At 45.3% G+C, this 22,542-nt stretch overlaps 1 protein-coding gene across 1 annotated transcript; it reads left to right on the top strand.

The window, feature by feature from the left end:
• Positions 1-520: 520 nt before the first annotated feature.
• Positions 521-4,823, top strand: LOC143036163 (uncharacterized). The gene is made up of 3 exons (XM_076203410.1): positions 521-2,363; positions 2,601-4,142; positions 4,278-4,823. Exons 1-3 carry the CDS (start codon positions 521-523, stop codon positions 4,316-4,318), a joined length of 3,426 nt encoding a protein of 1,141 aa, XP_076059525.1. The 3' UTR covers positions 4,319-4,823.
• The last annotated feature ends 17,719 nt before the right edge of the window (positions 4,824-22,542 follow it).

Genomic DNA, 22,542 nt, shown 5'->3' with positions numbered 1-22,542 from the left:
ACCACCAATGCACTGGTTGTTAAACACACGGGTCACACTGAGTCACCACCACCTCCTCCCTCCGTCGGTAACCCCCACTCTACCTCTACTGCCTCCTCGGACTCCAAGCAAGTAGCTGCACTTCGCGATGCAGTGGCAGCCCTTAAGACTCGGGTCGCGACAATGACCGCACGTTTCGATGCAATCGAAACGTGCCTGGATAGTTTGGTTAAAAAACAGGCCACATGTGAGGTGACACTGAACTCGTTGGTTGAATCGCAACAGGTAATTATTAACACCATTAGCACCATCACGGAGAAAATGGATTTTATTGCTGCTAGATTCGGCAATCTAATTGCAACCCCACACAGGGAGTCTCCCCTACGTAACATAACACCCAGTGACACCCCCACCACCACTACCCCACACACCACCACTGCCGGCCGAACCACCACCGTTGCTCATACCTCCACAACCGCCCGAACCACCACTTCTTCATCAATTGGTCGCCGATACCATAGAACTAAAATTCAATAATCAAATGAAGCTACACGTCATCTCATGGAACGCCTGCGGTATCACAAACTGGGCCAAACGTACAGCACTTAAAGGGTACGTGCACTGTCACCACCCAGACATTATCTTCATACAGGAAGCATTTATAGGCCTCGCTCCACCAAACAGGGATGCACCTTTGCTCAACCAATACGTATCGTATGTACATCAGATCCGAAACGGATTAATTACGTATGTCCACAACACCGTCCAGCATCGCTTTCTTCAAAATTCTATGGACAATAACACGACTTATCAGCTTCTAGAGGTAACAGTTGGCTCCGGTACCATAAGATTATGCAATGTGTACGCTGCACCGAACGGCCTGAATCCAGCTATACTTCCACCCCCCACCACCCACGGTATGATTTATCTAGGAGATTTTAATAGTCGACACCCTGCTCTAGGAGATCTCGCAGGCATTATAAATCGCAACGGGACTCGACTTCTGGAATGCATTCAACGCAACAGGCTAACTCGCTGGGACACGGCTGGCGCCACGCATGCTCGAGGTGGTACCTTAGATCACGTCCTTACGTTTGGATTAGTGGCCTCCCAAGTCCGGTGTTCAACGATACCGACACTATTCTCCGACCACGTAGCACTCAGCGTCCAATACACCCTTCCTACCACGCCATCCCCAGTGCACACCCGTACACGCATCGTACTCCCACCCAAGTACTGTCCCACATATATTTCATACATAACAAACCTCCTACCCACATTTAACCACCACTGTCCTGAACAGTTATATTCCTCCCTCGTTAACGCCACACATACTTTCTACACCCAATACGTCAAAAAGCCACACATCACACGTCATCCGAATACACACACTTGGACACTAGACAACCACATCGTTCAGGCGGAGAGGAAAGCGATGGAGGATGGCTTTGCCTTTCAGAAAAGACCAAGTCCAGAAACTCTACACCAGTATCAACTATCAAGAGATGACTTAGTTGCTCTACAGCGTTGTGTTCAAACGGATTCCTGGAAAAAACTAACGGACAGCATTAACCATCAAACGAGTATTGGCACCATGTGGCACCTCATCAACAAGGTGATAAAGAAAAAACATCACAGTGCCCTCCATCATAGTCCTACACAGTTTGCACAAGACCTTGTTGATGCCTGGTCAGCACAGGCACGAACCAGCAACCTCCCACCATACATACACGACGCTCTCTCCACCCACAAAAACTATCGTGCACTCCGACTTGCCTCTGCCTTGCTGAAGACCGAAGAAGAAGATGAGGAGATAACCGAACAAGAGCTGCGAAGAGCCCTCGCCAAGGGTAAGGCGACAGCTCCTGGCGATGATGGTATCACCTACGCCGTCCTCCGAGTACTCCTGGACGTACCTGGTAACCCCCTCCTCCAGCTGTATAATCTCTGCTACAACCTGGGATATGTACCACGGGACTGGACTTGCAGCACGATAGTACCGATTCCTAAACCTGGCACTGACAAATTCCGACCTGTATCTCTCACCTCTTGTTTCTGTAAAGTATTGGAACGCATTCTTCTATCACGTCTGATGTTCCGGATACAAGATAAGCTCTCGCCCCGACTGTACGGCTTCCTGCCCCAACGAGGAACACACCACTGCCTCATGGAACTCTACACACGCCTCTGTCCCACCAGTGTAGTGGCTTTCATTGATTTGAAAAGCGCATTCGACATCGCCAACAGGGACATTATCCTCGACCAACTTGTTGACTTTGGCATCAAAGGAAATTTACTGAGGTGGATAAGAGGATACCTGCAGAACAGGAACTCACGTGTATTGTTTAAAGGAGCGTACAGCAATACCAGAGAGTTTGAACTCGGTACTCCACAGGGAGGAGTACTCTGTCCATTTTTATTTAACATCCTTATGCATCGCTTTCTCTCTCTGCTTCCTGACATCGACGGTACAACAATCACTTGCTATGCAGACGACATATGCATTCATTCAAGATCACCACAAGACATGCAACGTTTCCTTCAATCATTTCATTTGTCATCCTCCTCTTGCGGGCTGGTCATCTCACCAGAAAAGAGCAGAATTTTATCTTTTCGCCCAGCAAGAACTTTGCCAGAATTCACTGTTGGCAACACCATCGTGCCATTGTGCTCACAGTACCTTTACCTGGGGGCACCAGTTCGTATCACACCTTCTATCCCAGCAAGACAACGCGTACATCCAATTGTTCAAGACCTGCTAACCCGGCTACAGAGACGATTGACTCCTCTTAGGTGGTTAACCAACAATATTGCTGGAGTGTCCATCCCTGTCGCCAGAACTATATATATCACATTCATTCGATCAGTGGTTGATTACCTCTCTCCCGCACTTAGTCAGCTTTCCAAAACTACTTTGCAACCACTTGAAAAATTCCAAAACCAGGCAATGAGGCTCATCTTAGGCTGCCCTACCTCAACCAGGATCGTCAATATACAGCAAGAACTTCGTCTACCACCAATTGTAGAGAGAATATACGCAAAAGTTACCTACTTCACTATCAAGTGCCTGCACTACCCCCACTTATCTCCTCACTTTTGTCACACAATCCAGACATCGATTGATTTGGCAGAGCCTCGACCTCAGCTTCGTCCCGGTGGCTGCTCACTGGTCCTTAACATCAGTTCAAACATTCGGAGGCTTAACATAAACATTTTAACAGAGAATGAGGACCTTGGCCTCCCACCTTGGCAGACACCCATGCCAACAGTCACCTATACTCCAACTACCAAGTCCGACCTACCACAGCTCCAGAAACAACTAGCCTTAGAAACTATCGCCGGTCTGTCATCTTCTTTAAATGCGGCCCATCATCTCTTTACTGACGGTTCTTTGCAGGAGGACGGTAGTGCTGGATGTGCTGTGTATTCCCCCAACATAGAGCCACCACTAGGGGGCTTGGCAGGCCGTCGACTCCCTAATTCGTCAAGCTCAACGTATTGTGAGTTGTTTGGGCTCCTGGACGCTGTTACTTTGCTGACACGGACTGGAGAAAACGGCTTGATCATCTGCGACTCTCAGTCAGCCCTCCGTGCTCTCTCATCTACCAAGCCTGAACACCAACAAGTGGTAACACAAATAATGCGACAACTGGCCACAACTCACGAAAACTCACAGATGGTACACTTCCTGTGGATTCCATCCCATATCGAACTCCTAGGCAATGACACCGCTGATCGGCTAGCAAGGACAGCCTGTAGTATGGATCCACCAGCTGCCACTTCTACTACTGCCTTCCTACCTTCTTACAAGCGAATGGTAAGACAAGCTGCCTGCTCCCCTACTCGCCGCCGTAGCAATGCTGAGAGGGCTACAAGTGTATCTATCCAACACTACGAGAATTTTCTTCCTCTTCCCTATAAGTATAGACGTAATGGACTTATTGTGAGAAGACACAATGTTGTGAGTGCCCGACTCAGGCTCGGCTACAGACCAGTGTGGCAAGTGGGTGAGACCGAAGGTGTACCGAGGTACTCATCGTGCAGGCTGTGCGACACCCCTAATGCCAACAGTCTAGAGCACTACTGTATTAATTGCCCCACGATAGCCCCTTTAATACCACATCGACAATCAGTTCTTGATGTCTGTAAATATTTGCTTGAAGGTGATAAATTAGAATTAATCCTATTGCAACACCCTCACTTTGGTGGATTTTAAAGTATACATAAATAAATCAGTCATGATTCGGAAATGTTTTAAGTATCACTAATAATCTGTATATATTTATCTTTTGCACTAGATTTGTTGTTCCCTGAACATAATAACAAGGAATGTCTGTAGTATGGATCTGCCAGCTGCTACAACTATTGCCCTACTACAAATGGATGGTACGATAAGCCGCCACTTCCCTACACGTCACCGTGGTAATGCTGAGAAGACTTCAAGTGTAACCATCCAACACCACAAGAATGTCCTTCCACTTCCACATGCATACAAACGCAGCGAACTTCTGGTGAGACGACACAGTGTTATACGTGCCCGACGCAAACCCGGCTACCGCACGATGTAGGCGGGTGAGACCAGAAAGGTGCCGAGGTACACATCGTGCAGGCTGCGCTACACCCCATATGCCAACAACCTTGATACCTCATCGACGATTACTTATTATTATATGTAAATATTTGCCAGAAGGTGATCACTGTATATATTTTTGTATCACCCGCACTAATGGGTGATAAACTACAAATAATTCCTTCAGTTATGATTCGAGAATGTCCTGTGTGTCACTAGTACTCTGTACATAGCTACACTTTTGTACTAGGTTTGACGCTCCTTGAGCGTAATAAATTGATTGAAAAAAAAAAAAAAAAAAAACCACGAGGTGTGTGTGATTCACCATTATCTTGGATCACGTGTCGTACTCGTGATCGACAACTATTTCCCTCCCGGAAGAGAGCTCAGGTGTGTGTGGGTGTATGTGTGTGCGCGCGCGCGCAATATGGCGCCATTCGCCTGCTACACTAACATCTGTGAGCAGTTGCACTTCTTCCCTCCCGTGTTAGACTTTCCGACATAGCTCCTGTCGCCAGGCGATTTCATTCATCGCCTTGGCGACGCCCGAGACCTTTCCTTAGCTGATGGCACTTTTATTGATATTACTATAGGGTGGCCAATGCAACACTGAGTATGAGTAAATTAGTAATTGTACAGCACTACAAAGACAAGCATGCTCTCACTTTGGAGCAAAAGCCAAGACTGACCGACGCCGAGCTTCTTAGAGCGGGAAAAACATATACAAATCGCATGGTTCGAAAAATGCACACGGAAATATACAACGGCAATAATAAAATCAATACACACTAATTAATATACAACACTACAAGTACGTATGTGTAATATACAAGGAATATTCAATGCTACCATTACAAAATTCCCTCTGTCATAGTGCCAATGAACTAGGCAGTACCATCGCTTGTAAAAATTCGCCTAAAGTACGCTTTAATCTCCTATGTTACATGAAAGGGTTATAAGCACCTCCTTGGATGCACTGGAAGTTTGGCAACAATGCCCTTAATAAAGATGAGAAAATAGAAAGAAAAAATATAAATATAGACAGATATAAAGATAAAAGAAATAGGTAGCAGGATTGAGCACTGGGGCCATTACGTCATTCACTGGGACTACGTGACCAAGCCCATCCCCCAACGGTCCTCCCACCTGTACTATCTACCGGACCAACGCTGGGTTCGCAGAAATTGTACTATCTGTTGGGTTCTACACCGATATTAACTCAATTTCACTTTGGGCTACCTAGCTAGTTTGCAGCAAAGAACCTAGGAAATATCTTAGAACTTACCTTAGGTTTGGGAAGGGATTTATCCAACAGTCTGGTGACGCTGCGATTGTGAATATTGTTCTATACAACCAGTGGATTTTGGGAAACAGGTGGTATACGCCTGAATGCTGTACTCACGATGTGTTCAAAAAAGCATAATAAAATATTTCTCCATTACTGCAAACTGAACATTAACAAAATAAATAGATAATTTGAGAAACGGGTCATACGCCATAATCTTGCCTCTCTCCAACTCCCAAGTCATTTTAATCACTAGTTGCACAAAACACTGTAACACAACAGTACTCCTTTTCAAAGCACTCGGAACACTAGTTTTCACACACAAGTAAAAAAAAAACTTACAAATCTTTAGACACCACACATCCGTACTCGGCACTTACGAATTCAAAAGTGAGTTCGCTTACGACCGATTTAGTTTTCGTTACGTGGGAAAGCCCTGCGATTGGCTGAAACAAGTCGCGGGATTCAAAGCAATTAACTTATTGGCTGAGAACTGGTGACGCCTTGCCGGGCTCGGCCAAGTAATGTCCTTCTTGCCCTGAAAGGTAGCTGGCTTAAACGAGGCGATTCATTTGTAATGTATAATTACAATCCAACTATTACTTGTGCCCGCCGGAGAGCAACTTGGACGCAGTTTCGTAGGCGTTGCTTAGGCATAACGAGGTTATTTTTCAGAAATGAGGTGATAACATCCATTGTATATAGATGTATTTGTTATCTGTATCGGCAATAATACTGATACTTCTGTTCTGTTATGAAGTTTTAGTTTTCGTAACCGTGGTTTTTATGACTTAAAATAGTTGAACTTGCAAAGGTAATATTTTTTATTCTATACAAAGACGAAATATCTGAACACATTCAGATTTATTAAATATAAATCTGAATGTGTTCAGATATTTCGTCTTTGTATAGAATGAAAAATCTTACCTTTGCAAGTTCAACTATTTTAAATCATAAAAACCACGGTTACGAAAACTAAAGCTTAGTTCACTTACCAATCTTTATTTTGGAGACATAACAATTCAATTGGGTGCATTTTAATGCATTATACACGTAATACATCTTAATTTTACATTATAGTTACGGTATGTGTTTGAGTGTGCAACTTCGCACCTTGAACAAGTTGGATTGTCGTTCTACGTTACATACGAACAACCTCAATGGCGAGTTTAACTACAGGCGAGCGTCAATCGCCTCGTTTAGGCCAGCAGCCACCTCTCACTCAGGGCAAGAAGGACATTACCTGTCCGACTCCGGCCTGACAAGGCGACCATAACGCCTACACTAAGTAGTTCCATATCCTTTACCACCTCTCATCCCTATCCACAAATTATCTGATCTTTTCTTAACAGCCGCTAGTCTCGGCGCTAAATAGTATTGTTGCTAAGACGAATCTATTGGTAAACTACCTTTTACCTGTTTCCATACTCTCCCTCTTGACATTTGCCTATGCCAGTCCAAACCTACCTCCCTCACTCCCCACCCTCCCTACATATGTACACTTCCTAATAATAATCCCTCCTCCATCTTCTTCCTCCATCTCTACCTCCATCTTTTTCCTCCTCCTTCTCTTCCTATTTCCCTCCTTTCTTTTGCTCCTACTCCTCCTCCTCCTCATCTTCCTACACACACCAGTCCCCCTCCTCTTACTCTCCTCTTCTTCTTCTTCTTCTTCCTTCTCCTTTTATTCTTCCATTTCTCCTTTCTCTTCCTCCCCTCCCTGCACCACCTTCCCTTCCTATTACTCCCTCCCGCCTCCTCACCCTCCATTTCTTCCTCCATCTCTACTTGCTATTACTCCCTTCCTCCTCCTCCTCTTCCTCCAACTTCCTCTTCCTCCTACTCCTCCTCTTTCTGCACCAATCCCCTTGCTATTACCCCCTCCTCCTCCTCCTCCTCTTCTTCCTCTTTTTTATAATCCTCCTCTTCCTGCAATACGTACCCTTCCTATTACCTCCTCCTCCTCCTCTTCTTCCTCTTTCTTATAATCCTCCTCTTCTTCCTGCAATACGTACCCTTCCTATTACTCCCTCCCTCCCTTCTCCTCCTCCTCTACTTCCTCTTTCTTATAATCCTCCTCCTCTTCCTGCAGTACGTACCCTTAATATTACTCCCTCTCTTCCTTCTCCTCCTCCTCTTCTTCCTCTTTCTTATAATCCTCCTCTTCCTGCAATACGTACCCTTCCCATTACTCCCTCCTCCTCTTCTTCTTCTTTCTTATAATCCTGGCGATGATGGCATCACCTACGCCGTCCTCCGAGTACTCCTGGACGTACTGGTAACCCCCTCCTCCAGCTGTATAATCTCTGCTACAACCTGGGATATGTACCACGGGACTGGACTTACAGCACGATAGTACCGATTCCTAAACCTGGCACTGACAAATTCCGACCTGTATCTCTCACCTCTTGTTTCTGTAAAGTATTGGAACGCATTCTTCTGTCACGTCTGATGTTCCGGATACAAGATAAACTCTCGCCCCGACTGTACGGCTTCCTGCCCCAACGAGGAACACACCACTGCCTCATGGAACTCTACACACGCCTCTGTCCCACCAGTGTAGTGGCTTTCATTGATTTGAAAAGCGCATTCGACATCGCCAACAGGGACATTATCCTCGACCAACTTGTTGACTTTGGCATCAAAGGAAATTTACTGAGGTGGATAAGAGGATACCTGCGGAACAGGAACTCACGTGTATTGTTTAAGGGAGCGTACAGCAATACCAGAGAGTTTGAACTCGGTACTCCACAGGGAGGAGTACTCAGTCCATTTTTATTTAACATCCTTATGCATCGCTTTCTCTCTCTGCTTCCTGACATCGACGGTACAACAATCACTTGCTATGCAGACGACATATGCATTCATTCAAGATCACCACAAGACATGCAACGTTTCCTTCAATCATTTCATTTGTCATCCTCCTCATGCGGGCTGGTCATCTCACCAGAAAAGAGCAGAATTTTATCTTTTCGCCCAGCAAGAACTTTGCCAGAATTCACTATTGGCAACACCATCGTGCCATTGTGCTCACAGTACCTTTACCTGGGGGCACCAGTTCGTATCCCACCTTCCATCCCAGCAAGACAACGCGTACATCCAATTGTCCAAGACCTGCTAACCCGGCTACAGAGACGACTGACTCCTCTTAGGTGGTTAACCAACAATATTGCTGGAGTGTCCATCCCTGTCGCCAGAACTATATACATCACGTTCATTCGATCAGTGGTTGATTACCTCTCTCCCGCACTTAGTCAGCTTTCCAAAACTACTTTGCAACCACTTGAAAAATGCCAAAACCAGGCAATGAGGCTCATCTTAGGCTGCCCTACCTCAACCAGGATCGTCAATATGCAGCAAGAACTTCGTCTACCACCAATTGTAGAGAGAATATACTCAAATGTTACCTACTTCACTATCAAGTGCCTGCACTACCCCCACTTATCTCCCCACTTTTGTCACACAATCCAGACCTCGATTGATTTGATAGAGCCTCGACCTCAGCTTCGTCCCGGTGGCTGCTCACTGGTCCTTAACATCAGTTCAAACATTCGGAGGCTTAACATAAACATTTTAACAGAGAACGAGGACCCTGGCAGACACCCATGCCAACAGTCACCTATACTCCAACTACCAAGTCCGACCTACCACAGCTCCAGAAACAACTAGCCTTAGAAACTATCGCCGGTCTGTCATCTTCTCTAAATGCGGCCCATCATCTCTTCACTGACGGTTCTTTGCAGGAGAGGGTAGTGCTGGATGTGCTGTGTATTCCCCCAGCATAGAGCCACCACTAGGGGGCTGGGCAGTCCGTCGACTCCCTAATTCGTCAAGCTCCACGTATTGTGAGTTGCCTGGGCTCCTGGACGCTGTTACTTTGCTGACACGGACTGGAGAAAACGGCTTGATCATCTGCGACTCTCAGTCAGCCCTCCGCGCGCTCTCATCTACCAAGCCTGAACACCAACAAGTGTTAACACAAATAATGCGACAACTGGCCACAACTCACGAAAACTCACAGATGGTACACTTCCTGTGGATTCCATCCCATATTGAACTCCTAGGCAATGACACCGCTGATCGGCTAGCAAGGACAGCCTGTAGTATGGATCCACCAGCTGCCACTTCTACTACTGCCTTCCTACCTTCTTACAAGCGAATGGTAAGACAAGCTGCCTGCTCTCCTACTCGCCGCCGTAGCAATGCTGTGAGGGCTACAAGTGTATCCATCCAACACTACGATAATTTTTTTCCTCTTCCCTATAAGTATAGACGTAATGGACTTATTGTGAGAAGACACAATGTTGTGAGTGCCCGAGTCAGGCTCGGCTACGGACCAGTGTGGCAAGTGGGTGAGAGCGAAGGTGTACCGAGGTACTCATCGTGCAGGCTGTGCGACATCCCTAATTCCAACAGTCTAGAGCACTACTGCATTGATTGCCCCACGATAGCCCCTTTAATACCTCATCGACAATCAGTTCTTGATGTCTGTAAATATTTGCTTGAAGGTGATAAATTAGAATTAATCCTATTGCAACACCCTCAGTTTGGTGGGTGTTAAACTGTACATAAATAAATCAGTCAGTTATGATTCGGAAATGTTTTAAGTATCACTAATAATCTGTATATACTTATCTTTGGCACTAGGTTTGTTGTTCCCTGGACATAATAACAAGGAATGTCTGTAGTATGGATCTGCCAGCTGCTACTACTATTGCCCTATTACAAATGGATGGTACGATAAGCCACCTGCTTCCCTACACGTCACCGTGGTAATGCTGAGAGGACTTCAAGTGTAACCATCCAACACCACAAGAACGTCCTTCCACTTCCACATGCATACAGACGCAGCGAACTTCTGGTGAGACGACAGAATGTTATGCGTGGTGCCCGACGACGCAAACCCTAACGGCTACCGCACGGTGTAGACGGGTGTGACCAGAGAGGTGCCGAGGTACACATCGTGCAGGCTGCGCTACACCCTATATGCCAACAACTTTGATACCTCATCGACGATTACTTATGTAAATATGTAAATATTTAATGTAAATATCTAATGTAAATATGTAAATATTTGCCAGAAGGTGATCACTGTATATAATTTTTGTATCACCCGCACTAGTGGGTGATAAACTACAAATAATTCCTTCAGTTATGATTGACAGTGTCCTGTGTGTCACTAATACTCTGTACATAGCTACACTATTGTACTAGGTTTGACGCTCCTTGAGCGTAATAAATTGATTAAAACAATTCTTATAATCCTCCTCCTCTTCCTGCAATACGTACCCTTCCTATTACTCCCTCCCTCCTCCTCCTCCTCCTCTTCTTCCTCTTTTTTATAATAATAATCCTCTTCCTGCAATACGTACCCTTCCTATTACTCCCTCCCTCCTCCTCCTCCTCCTCCTCTTCTTCCTCTTTTTTATAATCCCCCTCCTCTTCCTGCAATACGTACCCTTCCTATTACTCACTCACTCCTTCTCCTCCTCTTCTTCTTCTTCTTTCTTATAATCCTCCTCCTGTTCCTGCAATTCGTACCCTTCCTATTACTCCCTCCCTCCCTCCTCCTCCTCTTCTTCTTCCTCTTTCTTATAATCCTCCTCCTCTTCCTGCAATACGTACCCTTCCTATTACTCCCTCCCTCCCTTCTCCTCCTCCTCCTCTTCTTCCTCTTTCTTATAATCCTCCTCCTTTTCCTGCAATACGTACCCTTCCTATTACTCCCTCCCTCCCTCCCTCCTCCTCCTCTTCCTGCAAAACGTACCCTTCCCATCACTCCCTCCCTTCATCCTGCTCCTCTTCTTCTTCTTTCTTATAATCCTCCTCCTCTTCCTGCAATACGTACCCTTCCTATTACTCCCTCCCTCCCTCCTCCTCCTCCTCTTCCCCCTCTTCTTCCTCTTTCTTATAATCCTCCTCCTCTTCCTGCAACACGTACCCTTCCTATTACTCCTCCCTGCTCTTCTTCTTCCTCCTCCTCCACCTCCTCCTCCTCCTCCTCTTCTTCCTTCCTCTTTTGAGAGAGAGGGGCAGTGTGATCGTCCTGATTCCCCTTTTGCACAAGAAGTTTAGCGATTTTCGAAGAAGAAGAAGCTGCGCAGCGTCAGCGATTTGGAAATACCAGGAGCAACTTCTGACGAAGAAGAGGAGAAGGAGGAGGAGGAGGAGGGAGAGGGGAGTAATAGGAAGAGCTGGTGGTGTAGGAAGAGGAGGAGGAATAGGGTGAAGAGGAAGGAGAGAAGGAGGGATAAGAAGAGGGTGAGGAAGAAGAGAAGGAGGAAGAGGGGAGTAATAGGAAGAGGAGGTGGTGTAAGAAGAGGAGGAGGAGGAACAGGAAGGAGAGGAGGGATAAGAAGAGGGTGAGGAGGAGAAGGAGGAGGAGGAGGAAGAGGGAATAGGAATAGGAAGAGGAGGAGGAGGAACAGGAAGGAGAGGAGGGATAAGAAGAGGGTGAGGAGGAGGAGGAGGAGGAGGAGGGAGAGGGGAGTAATAGGAGGAGCAGGTGGTGTAGGAAGAGTAGGAGGAGGAACAGGAAGGAGAGGAGGGATAAGAAGAGGGTGAGGAGGAGGAGGAGGAGGAGGAGGAGGAGGAGGAAGAGGGAATAGGAATAGGAAGAGGAGGAGGAGGAACAGGAAGGAGAGGAGGGATAAGAAGAGGGTGAGGAGGAGGAGGAGGAGGAGGAGGAGGGAGAGGGGAGTAATAGGAGGAGCAGGTGGTGTAGGAAGAGGAGGAGGAGGAGTAGGAGGAACAGGAAGGAGAGGAGGGATAAGAAGAGGGTGAGGAGGAGCAGAAGGAGGAAGAGGGGAGTAATAGGAAGAAGAGGTGGTGTACAAAGGAACACAAAGGAAGAACAAAGAACAGCAGGCCTACCGGCCCTAACGAGGCTGTTTGTGTTAACTAAACTAAACTACAGTTAAGGAAACAGGGCAACTAGGCGATAGAAGATGAACTAACACTACTGCCATCACTATCCTATCCAATTGATCCAATTGCAATTAAATGTCTGGTTGTCATATCTTTTATTGCAAAGGATAATATTTTATTTGCGGATTAGATTCCAAGTATTTATCTAAGCGATTTTTTAACATTGTTATTGTGTTACTTTCAACGACAGTGGAAGGTAACGAATTCCACACATTAACAACCCGGTTAAAGAAAAAGTGCTTACTTTCGTTCGTAGAGAACCTTTTTTATTTTTTTTTTTTATTTAACTTATTACGCATTAGCGTCATACAGTGGGGGAGGTTTTCATAATGAATGTAGGAAGGCAACTGGTATGCACATGCTTACACACGTACACATACACTTATATACACATACAAATACATGGGTTGCAGGTAACATATACGACACTGGGTATTGTACATTCATTCAAAGGGGAATAAGACTGAGATGTCACGCAGGGCATCAGGTATTATGAGAACCCACCAAAGCGGGGGTAACGGACAAGTATTTCATCTAATCTATTTTGTGATAGGAGATGACGACAGATTGCATCTAATGGTAGTCCCTGGGGTATTAGATGTTTTACAGTGGGGCACGCTAGGCAGTAGTGCTCGATGGTGTTGGCTAGTGGAGCGTGGCATAGGCGACATTCTGTGAATACAGGCTCGCCCTCCACCCCGGCGACCTGCCACGGTGGACGGTAGCCTAGTCGCAGTCGGGCTGAGACAACATTGTGGCGACGAACCATAAGTCCCTTGCGGCGGTACTTGTATTTGTGGCGGCATACGGATTCGTAGTGGGTGATGGTGACACTGAAGGGTCTCTCGGTGTCCCGTCGACGTTGCTCAGGCAGAAGTGCAGCGGAGCGGACCCTGTTGAGGTAACATAGCAGGGAGAGAGGTCGTCCATCACCACGACGGGGGAGTCGGCAGGCTTCTTTTGCTAGGCGGTCTACTTTGGTGTTGTGGTGCAAACCTACATGAGATGGAATCCAAATAAATTTAATGCAGAGATTACGGATAGTTAGTAGGGATAGAAAGGAAAGGGTTTGTTGTACAACAGAATGGTGAGTGGGATGAATAGCGGTGAGGGATTGCAGTGCAGGCTTAGAGTCACATATAATGACAGCATTCACTCCTCTTTGGCAAACGAGACTTATAGCATCTAAGATGGCGTATAGTTCACACAATGTGGAGCTGGAGTGATCTCTGAGTCGACGGCCGACCCAGCCCTCAGGAGGCGGCGGTAGGTCAGGTGAGTAGACTGCTCCTCCAGCTGCACCATCCGATTGTAGTGACCCGTCAGTGTAGAGGCGATGCGGAGCAGTGATGGAGGATGTTACCTGGGTAACATGTTCCAAGGCTAGCTGTAGTTGTAGAATAGATGGGTCACATTTTGCTGTAGGAGTGAAGCTAACCACAGGCGATGGTAGCGTCCACGGGGGAGGGCCTGGGGGTATGTCAGCTACTGGTACTTGTAAATCTAGGCTGCGAATGAAGGAGGAGATAGACTTTATAAGACGGCGACCGGGGGGCATGAGGCGGGGGACGGGCGGAGCGGGGCCGAGAGAATCTCTGACCAGTGCTGTGAAGTGCGGTGAGATGTGGGGAAAGTGTATACACTTAACTGTGAGGCAGGTGACATTAGAATAAATCCTCTCAACTAGGGATGGAAGCCGTAATTCCCGTTGCATGTTGACAATTCTGGTAGTCATTGGGCAACCGAGAATGATTCTCATGGCTTTATTCTGAAAAATCTCCAGTGGCTCTAAAGCATATCGAGGAAGTTGAATTAAGGCAGGGGAGAGGTAATCAACAACAGAGCGTATAAAAGTAATATAGACAGTTCTGGCCACGGGGATGGAGATACCGGAAGAGTTGTTGGTGAGCCACTGGAGAGGCCGGAGCCGACGTTGTAGACGATCTAGCAATTCACGAATTACGGTATGGGATTGACGCCGGGCAGAAAGAGTTTCCGAGATTCGTACTGGTGCACCAAGGTAGCAGTACTGGGAGCTTAGTGGGATGATGCAGTCTCCAATCATGAACTCTGGCAGCGTGGCAGGAGGGCGGTAGGAGAAAATTCTGCTCTTCTGTGGGGAAGCAACAAGGCCACAGTTAGCAGAAGCTTGGGAGAGAGAAGTAAGAAAGAGTTGTAGGTGTGTTGGGGAGGTAGTGTGAATACATAGGTCATCTGCATAGCATGTAATTGTGACCTCAGGAATAGTGGGCAAAGACGTGAGGAGACGATGCATAAGTATATTAAAGAGAAATGGACTTAGTACCCCTCCTTGAGGAGTGCCGAGATGAAAATCCCGTGAGGAGCTGTAGGCACCGCTAAAGAAGACACGGGAGGTTCGGTTACTGAGGTAGCCCTTAATCCATCGTAGTAATTTACCCTTAATTCCAAAGTCAATTAATTGATCTAAAATAACGTCTCGGTTTGCTATATCAAATGCACTTTTTAGATCTATAAATGCCACAACACTGTCACGGGAGAGGCGAGAATATAAGTCGACGAGGCAGTGATGGGTGCTGCGTTGGGGTAGAAAGCCGAAGAGACGTGGAGAAAGGCGATCTTGTAGTTGGTACATCAGTCGGGTGAGCAAGATTCTTTCCATTACTTTGCAGAAGCAGGATGTAAGGGAGATGGGCCTGAAATTTGCTGTACCGGGCTTGGGTATGGGGATTATTGTACTCGTGGTCCAGGCATGTGGGATATATCCATCTCGTAGACACATATTGTAGAGGCGAAGGAGGGGGTTACCGGGTACACGGTGCAGTAATCGTAGCACATTGTAGGTAATGCCATCATCCCCAGGGGACGTGGCTTTACCTCTCAAGAGAGCACGTCGTAGTTCATCTTCAGTGATTGGTATATTTTCTTCATCATCCTCTTGCAGCAGAGCATGTTACTAAGCGGAGTCCACGAGCAAAAGCACCGGAGGAGAGGGCATCCTGGACGGGGGTAGGTAGGTTGGCAGGGTTGGACTGGTTTGACCACGTGACGATGAGCTGTTCGGCAAATACGGTGGGGGAATGATGACGGGCAGTAGCAGGAGTCTTCTTAATTACCCTGCGAATAAGGTGCCACATGGAGGCTACACTAGTTTGGTGATTAATTCTGTCCGTGAATCTCTTCCAGGAGTCAGTACTTACACATTCTAGGAGGGTTGTCAAATCGTCTCTGGATTGCTGGTAACGATGAAGTAGTTCAGGAGATGGGTTAGTTTGGAACATGAGTCCAACGCGCTCCGCTTCTTTCTGTGCGTCCTGAAGTCGGGTGTCTAGGTACCACGAGTGAGGAGGAGGGCGACGTTGGAGGTGGGGTCGTGATACGTAAAGCCTGTAAAAGTCGTGGGTGGCGGAGACAAGGCTATTGTATAACTGGTCGGGGGAGGAACAGTCTAAGGTAGGTAGTATGCAGGTCATGTATGAAATGTACGTCGGGCAGTATTTGGGGGGTATGGTGAGGCGTAGGCGTGTGATAGGGGGTGTAGGTATCGTAGGAAGAGAATAGTGGAAGAGAAGAGCAATATGGTCTGAGAATAATGCAGGTACTGAGGAGCACTGGATGCGGGATGATACCAAGCCAGAGGTGAGGACGTGGTCCAGGGTGCCTCCCCGGGAGTGTGTGGCGCCACCTGTGTCCCAGCGGGTCAGATGATGTTGTCGGATGAAGGATAGTAGGTGAACACCAGGGCGGTTAGTGGTGCCAGGACGATCTCCCAATGCAGGATGTCGAGCATTGAAATCCCCTGCGTATATTATACCTTTGATCGTAGGTGGTGGAAGAGTGGTTGGACGAAGACGTGCGGGAGCAGAGTAGATATTGCAGAGCTGTAGGATTCCGCCCCCAATTTCTATCTCGAAGAGTTGGAATGTTACGTCAGGGTCTGTAGAGGAGCGCAGAAGACGGTGTATCAGTGTATTGTGTATGTATGTTAGAAGACCGTTTCGTATCGTATGAATATAGGGGATATATCCGGGAAGGGAGGGTGCCTGTGGTGCAGTGTTGGGCCGGTTTGGAAACGCCTCCTGTAGAAAAATGACACAAGGGTGATGTGTCTGTACATATGCCTTCAATTGTGTGTACTTTTTGTGGTTGGTGATACCATTGATGTTCCATGAAAGGAGGTCTAGGTGAATGTTAGTTACGAACGTTGCGTTTGCTAGTAGGAGACCGGAGTGTGGAGGTGGATGGACGATTCGAGGAAGACTGGCTAGTACTGGGTTGTAACTTACAGAGTTTGTCGAGACGAGTTGCAATGGATTCCATTCTCTCGGCAAGCATGGAGATGGAGGAGACGAGGGTTTGTTGGGATTCCGCCAGTGTGGAGAGTCTGGTGGCAGTAGTAGTTTGGGCTGAGACAAGGCTGTCAATCCTGGTGTCAATGGAGGCGAAGCGGTCCTCGAGTGCTGCACATCGCGCCTGAAGGGCTGCAACGGCCTTACGGAGGGCAGCGTCTTGCTGAGGGGGGGGGGGTGGGAGCAGAGAGGACAGTCCGGGCGGGAGGAGGTGGTGGGGCTGAGGTGGGGCCATTGGTCTGGGTCTGGCGCCGAGTACAGCCGTGCCAGACGTTGACACCTGGCTGTAGACATCGGGGGCACTTCCATTGTGATGGGTTCGGCTGTGGTGGAGGTTCAGAGGTGGAAGTAGTCGCAGATGGGGGCGGGGGCGCACTTCGGACGGGACATTCTCTGGAGTCATGGGCGGCGGCACACCAGGCACACTTAGGGGAGGCGGAGCAGTACCTGGATATGTGACCGATACCCCAACACCTGTAGCACCAGGGTCGGTCGTCACGGAGTCTTTGGACTTGACACGGGGGGAGGAGAGGGAGGAAGTCAAAGGTAATGGTGTCGGGGGGTGTTTCGGGGAGGCTCCACACAATAACAATGCGGTTGATGGGGGTACCGTTCTGCATGAAGCGCCTGGCTGAGTGTACTCCTGGGAGCTGTAGGGCAAGCTTGTGATCCACGTCAACGGGATAGCGAGTGAGCAGGTATTGGGGGTACTTACGCGGTCTTTCGGGGGAGTCTTGAGGGAGAAGAGGCAGTGACATAAATTCATTTGTAGTAACTCGGTCCAGGATGTCTGTGCGTTGTCTTGATATGTAGATGAATCGAGAGGCGAGTGCAGCCATCTTAACCTCGGCCGTATCCCGTTGCAGGTGGAAAGTCTTGGTGATAGTTGACAGCCAGCGGAGTTTAACTTGTGGATGGGTTCCCGCTAAAGGCCAACTTAATATACTTGTCTCGGGGAGCAAATGCTGGAAGGGCGGGTGAGGGTCGGGTGGGGGCAACGGGAGTAGCACTGATTAGGCAGGGTAGGGCGAATAGGAGCCTTATTACACTCACTTGAGGTTCCCTTGATCGTCTTGGCAGCAGGCGGTTGACATTCTCCTGCGGGGAAGGTAGAGGTGTCGTCGGCCCGCCGTTTGGTACTGGGGAGCGCTGTAGACTGGTGGGTATCATGCTGGGTGGTTGTTGGAGGGTGATGGGGAGTGGAGGTAGGACGAGGCAGGTCGGGCCAGTGGTTAACACTAATGTCGTCATCAGTGTCGGAAATCATTAAGTCCTGCTCTAAGCTGGACGCCGCTTCCGACCCCGAGTATTCCATCGAGGAAGGGAGGGCCTTGATAAGAAGGTAGGCTGATTTACTAGCGCGCAGTAGTTTGTAGCACTGTAACACAACTTGAGACAGCCGGTACGAGTCGTTAACGACGAGCACTGGATTCAAGTAGTTGACGGCGATAGTTTCGCACCTTCAGGTGTAGGTCCGTTCTCGACGAGAGCCAAGCACGGAATGTCGTAGAGAACCTGTGGATGAGTTTGTGTTAAAGTTAAATAGTTTGGTTCCTTCTATAAAATTCACATTTGAGACAGAAGAGAACAACACTTAGATGTAAGTATTCATCGATGTGGTAAATATTTTAAATTTAATGTCTACAGAAAACCAACTAATGTTCTCTCATATATTCATTTCTATTCATACCATCATCAAAATACGAAGTTATCTGTTTTTTTTTCTATGTTCTTGAGAGCGTTTAGAGTATGTTCTCCTGAGTATTTTGAAGATGAAGTAAAATTAGTTTATGAGATTGGTCAAAAATTAAAATATTCAAAACATCTGATGGATAGAGCACAAGAAAAAGCCAGAACATATTTTAACACCTCTCAAGTAAACGAATTTAAATTGAACAATATTTTAGCAATTCCATATCATGAAAATTTTATCACCCTTCCTCAAATATTTAAAAGCTTTGGTATTCAGGTGATACTTAATAACAACAATATTGTTAATTAAGAACTATCTTATTAGGAATTCCCCAAATGAAAAAGAAGGATGTATCTACATTGTATCTTGTAAAGTGCGTGACTAAGTACATAGGCCAGACAGGAAAAAATAAAACAAAAGGATTAGTCAACATAAATACAACATAAGAACGGGTCAAATGTCAAGCGGACTTTTCGTCCACCAAAAAGAGCTCTCCCATAGTATTGACTGGGAAAACACAAAAGTTATTACATCATGTCATAATATTGTAGAAAGAAACATAATTGAGTCATGTCACATTAAAAATAGTTTTGAAAATAATATGTTTGTATAAGTTAGATAATTTTATTATTAAAAAGATTGTAAATGATTCTTCTGGAATCGGGTAACATTGGACCTTTCCCAGTTCCTCTACCACCATGTACATATTGTGACCTTTGGTCATTTTTTGTATCCTTTGTACCCTGATGATGTCTTGAATAGACGAAAACGTTCGGTATTCATTTCTTTTATTTTTCCAAGTGGTTTCTGCAAGTATTATTGTCACGTGTGCTTCGTGATTTGTTTTGCATATATATACATATACATATACATATATATATATATATATATATATATGCATTTATACATATATACATATACACATATATATATATATATGCAAAGTAGACCACTTGGAAAAAGAAACTAACGAAGCAGAGCGCTTTCGTATATTACATCTTCAGTTTGTTTTTTCTTTAAATGTCGTTAGTGTTTGTTAGGTTGTTTTCTCTCCTGATTTTAAAAATACAATTGAGAATTGTATAGCATCGATATTTGAAAAGATAGTTGCACTGAAGATGTAATATACGAAAGCGCTCTGCTTCGTTAGTTTCTTTTTCCAAGTGGTCTACTTTGCATAAGTGAACACACGTACCCGTGTTCTTATTAGCATATATATATATATATATATATATATATTATATATATATATATATATATGTATATATATGTATATATATATATATATATATATATATATATATATATATATATATATACACATATACATTATATCAGAAATGTTTGTAACACTGGGTATAATTTAGAATACCTTAAAGTATTCCTGGATATTGCTTAAAGTTTTGCAACGAAAAAAATCATAATCCCCATGCAAAACTTTCAGTAATCATAACACTGGGTAGAAATAGTTTGTTTGTTTTTTCTTTAAATGTCGTTAGTGTTTGTTAGGTTGTTTTCTCTCCTGATTTTAAAAATACAATTGAGAATTGTATAGCATCGATATTTGAAAAGATAGTTTAGGATTTATTATCAAAACAAACTATACTAAACTACGATAGTACACTATATGTAGCATATTCACATTCTCTATAAATAGTGGTTGATATTTTGTCCTTGTGCTCCTTTTTTAAACCAATGAGAAAATGTAAGTATAAAAGCATGTCATGATACGGTTACAAGAGCCCGCTAGAAAAGCACTGATGAGCGTGATTTCCTTCTGCGAGCACCAGTGACCATATACTGTATAGTCTCCCATCTTAGCAGTGTCCTATCTTCCTTAGTAGCTTTTCTCCATTGCAGCAGTGTTACGATGGAACCTCTCACCATGCTCTTCACTCACTCCTCCCAAGTTTTCACGAAAAATATCCAAAAGTGATTGCAAAAAATGCACGTTTAATGACATTCTACATCCTATGTTCTTATAACTTTTCAAAAGTTTTGCTCCGAGCTGCTTGTAGTTTGGGTCTTTATTATTACCAAGAGATCCGTTAACTCTATCTCGAAATGCACACCAAACCTCTCTTTCGACATCATTCAGTCCATTCTGGACTTGCATTGACCTTTTCCTTACTTGCGGACTAGTAAATATACCACCCTTAACTTTGGCCTCTGGTAGGTAGTTTTGGAAAGAGTAGACGAATATCTTGAAATGTTTTTCCACCATGATCTAACGCTTTCACAAACTGTTTGACTAAACCAAACTTTATATGAAGTGGAGATAGCAACACTTTGGCAGGCTCTACACGAAGTTGTCTAATAAAATTGAGTTTTACTGGCTGCAAGTCATCTTGAGGGAGCAACTCCACTTTCTGGTAGAGTTCATAAGAACATGAGGACATAAGAATGAAGGAGATTGCAAGAGACCATAAGGCCTACACTAGGCAGCTCCGTATCCATCACCACCTGTCATCCCCATCCATAAAGTTGTCTAATCGTTTCTTAAAACAACTGATAGTTTCAGCACTTACTACATGGTTACTAAGTCTATTCCATTCGTCGACCACCCTATTAGTAAACCAATTTTTGCCTATTTCCTTCTTAAATCTAAATTTGTCCAGTTAAAATCCATTACTGCGAGTCCTGCCCTATTGTTTTAATATGATGACCTTCTTTGTATTACTCTTGTTAAAGCCTTTGATCTATTGAAGTTCATTTGCCATTTCACCGACCATCTGAACAATTTGTTAAGATCATCCTGCAGAATCTCTGCGTCGTCTCCTGACCTAATTAGGCGTCCTATTTAGTATCGTTCGCAAACTTACTAACATCACTATTTATCCCATCGTCTAAGTCGTTTATGTACACAATGAGCAACAAGGGACCCAAAACCGAGCTCTGGGGGACCCCACTAGTAACACTGCCCCACCTAGATTTTACTCCATTTATGGTGACCCGCTGTTTTCTGTTACTATTCCAAGCTCTAATCCATTCTAACACTTTTCCTCCTATCCCATGGGCTTTGATTTTATTTAGTAGTCTCTGGTGTGGCACCTTGTCGAACGCTTTGCTAAAGTCAAGGTAAATAACATCGTAATTATCATTGTTATCTGACGCCTTATATACTTTAGGGTAAAAGGGTAGAAAATTAGTCACATATGACTTACCCTTGGAGAAACCATGCTGTGTATCATGAATTAAGTTATGTCTTTCGATGTGTTCTCTGAGTCTATTTACTATTATTGATTCAAGTATTTTACCCATAACCGATGTCAAACTGATTGGCCTGTAGATGCATATAGATCTATCTTCCTTCTTAAAAACAGGAACAACGTTTGCCTGCCTCCAAGCAGTGGGCACAAAACCAATGTATACCGATTTATTAAATATTTCAGTTAACTGGTCGCAGATTTCAAATTTACACTCCTTTAGCATTCTCGGAAAAATTTCGTCTGGACCTGGGGATTTTGTAGCTTTAAGTCTTTCAATCTGCTTGACTACTTCTACTTTACTAATGCTGATCGGTAATAATTTGTTTTAGGAAATTATCCTGCACCACATCTAAGAATTTTTTAGCTTCCTGATCTCCTACTAAGGTTTCCCAGTCAATGTTTCTATAATTAAAATCTCCCATGATCACATTGTCAGCCCGACTGTCCCATAGGCAAAGAAAACATGAATACTTGGTGTGCCCACCCTGTAATTCAAGTAAGAAGCCGAGCATTGTAAAATCACCACAAACATCCCATTTAAACTCAGCATA

The sequence above is a fragment of the Oratosquilla oratoria genome, chromosome 20 (assembly GCF_046742065.1).
Source record: "Oratosquilla oratoria isolate Oo_2021 chromosome 20, ASM4674206v1, whole genome shotgun sequence".
In the NCBI taxonomy this organism is placed as follows: Eukaryota; Metazoa; Arthropoda; class Malacostraca; order Stomatopoda; family Squillidae; genus Oratosquilla; species Oratosquilla oratoria.
Note: the sequence above shows the minus strand (reverse complement) of the source record. Positions and strands in the feature narration are given on the sequence as shown.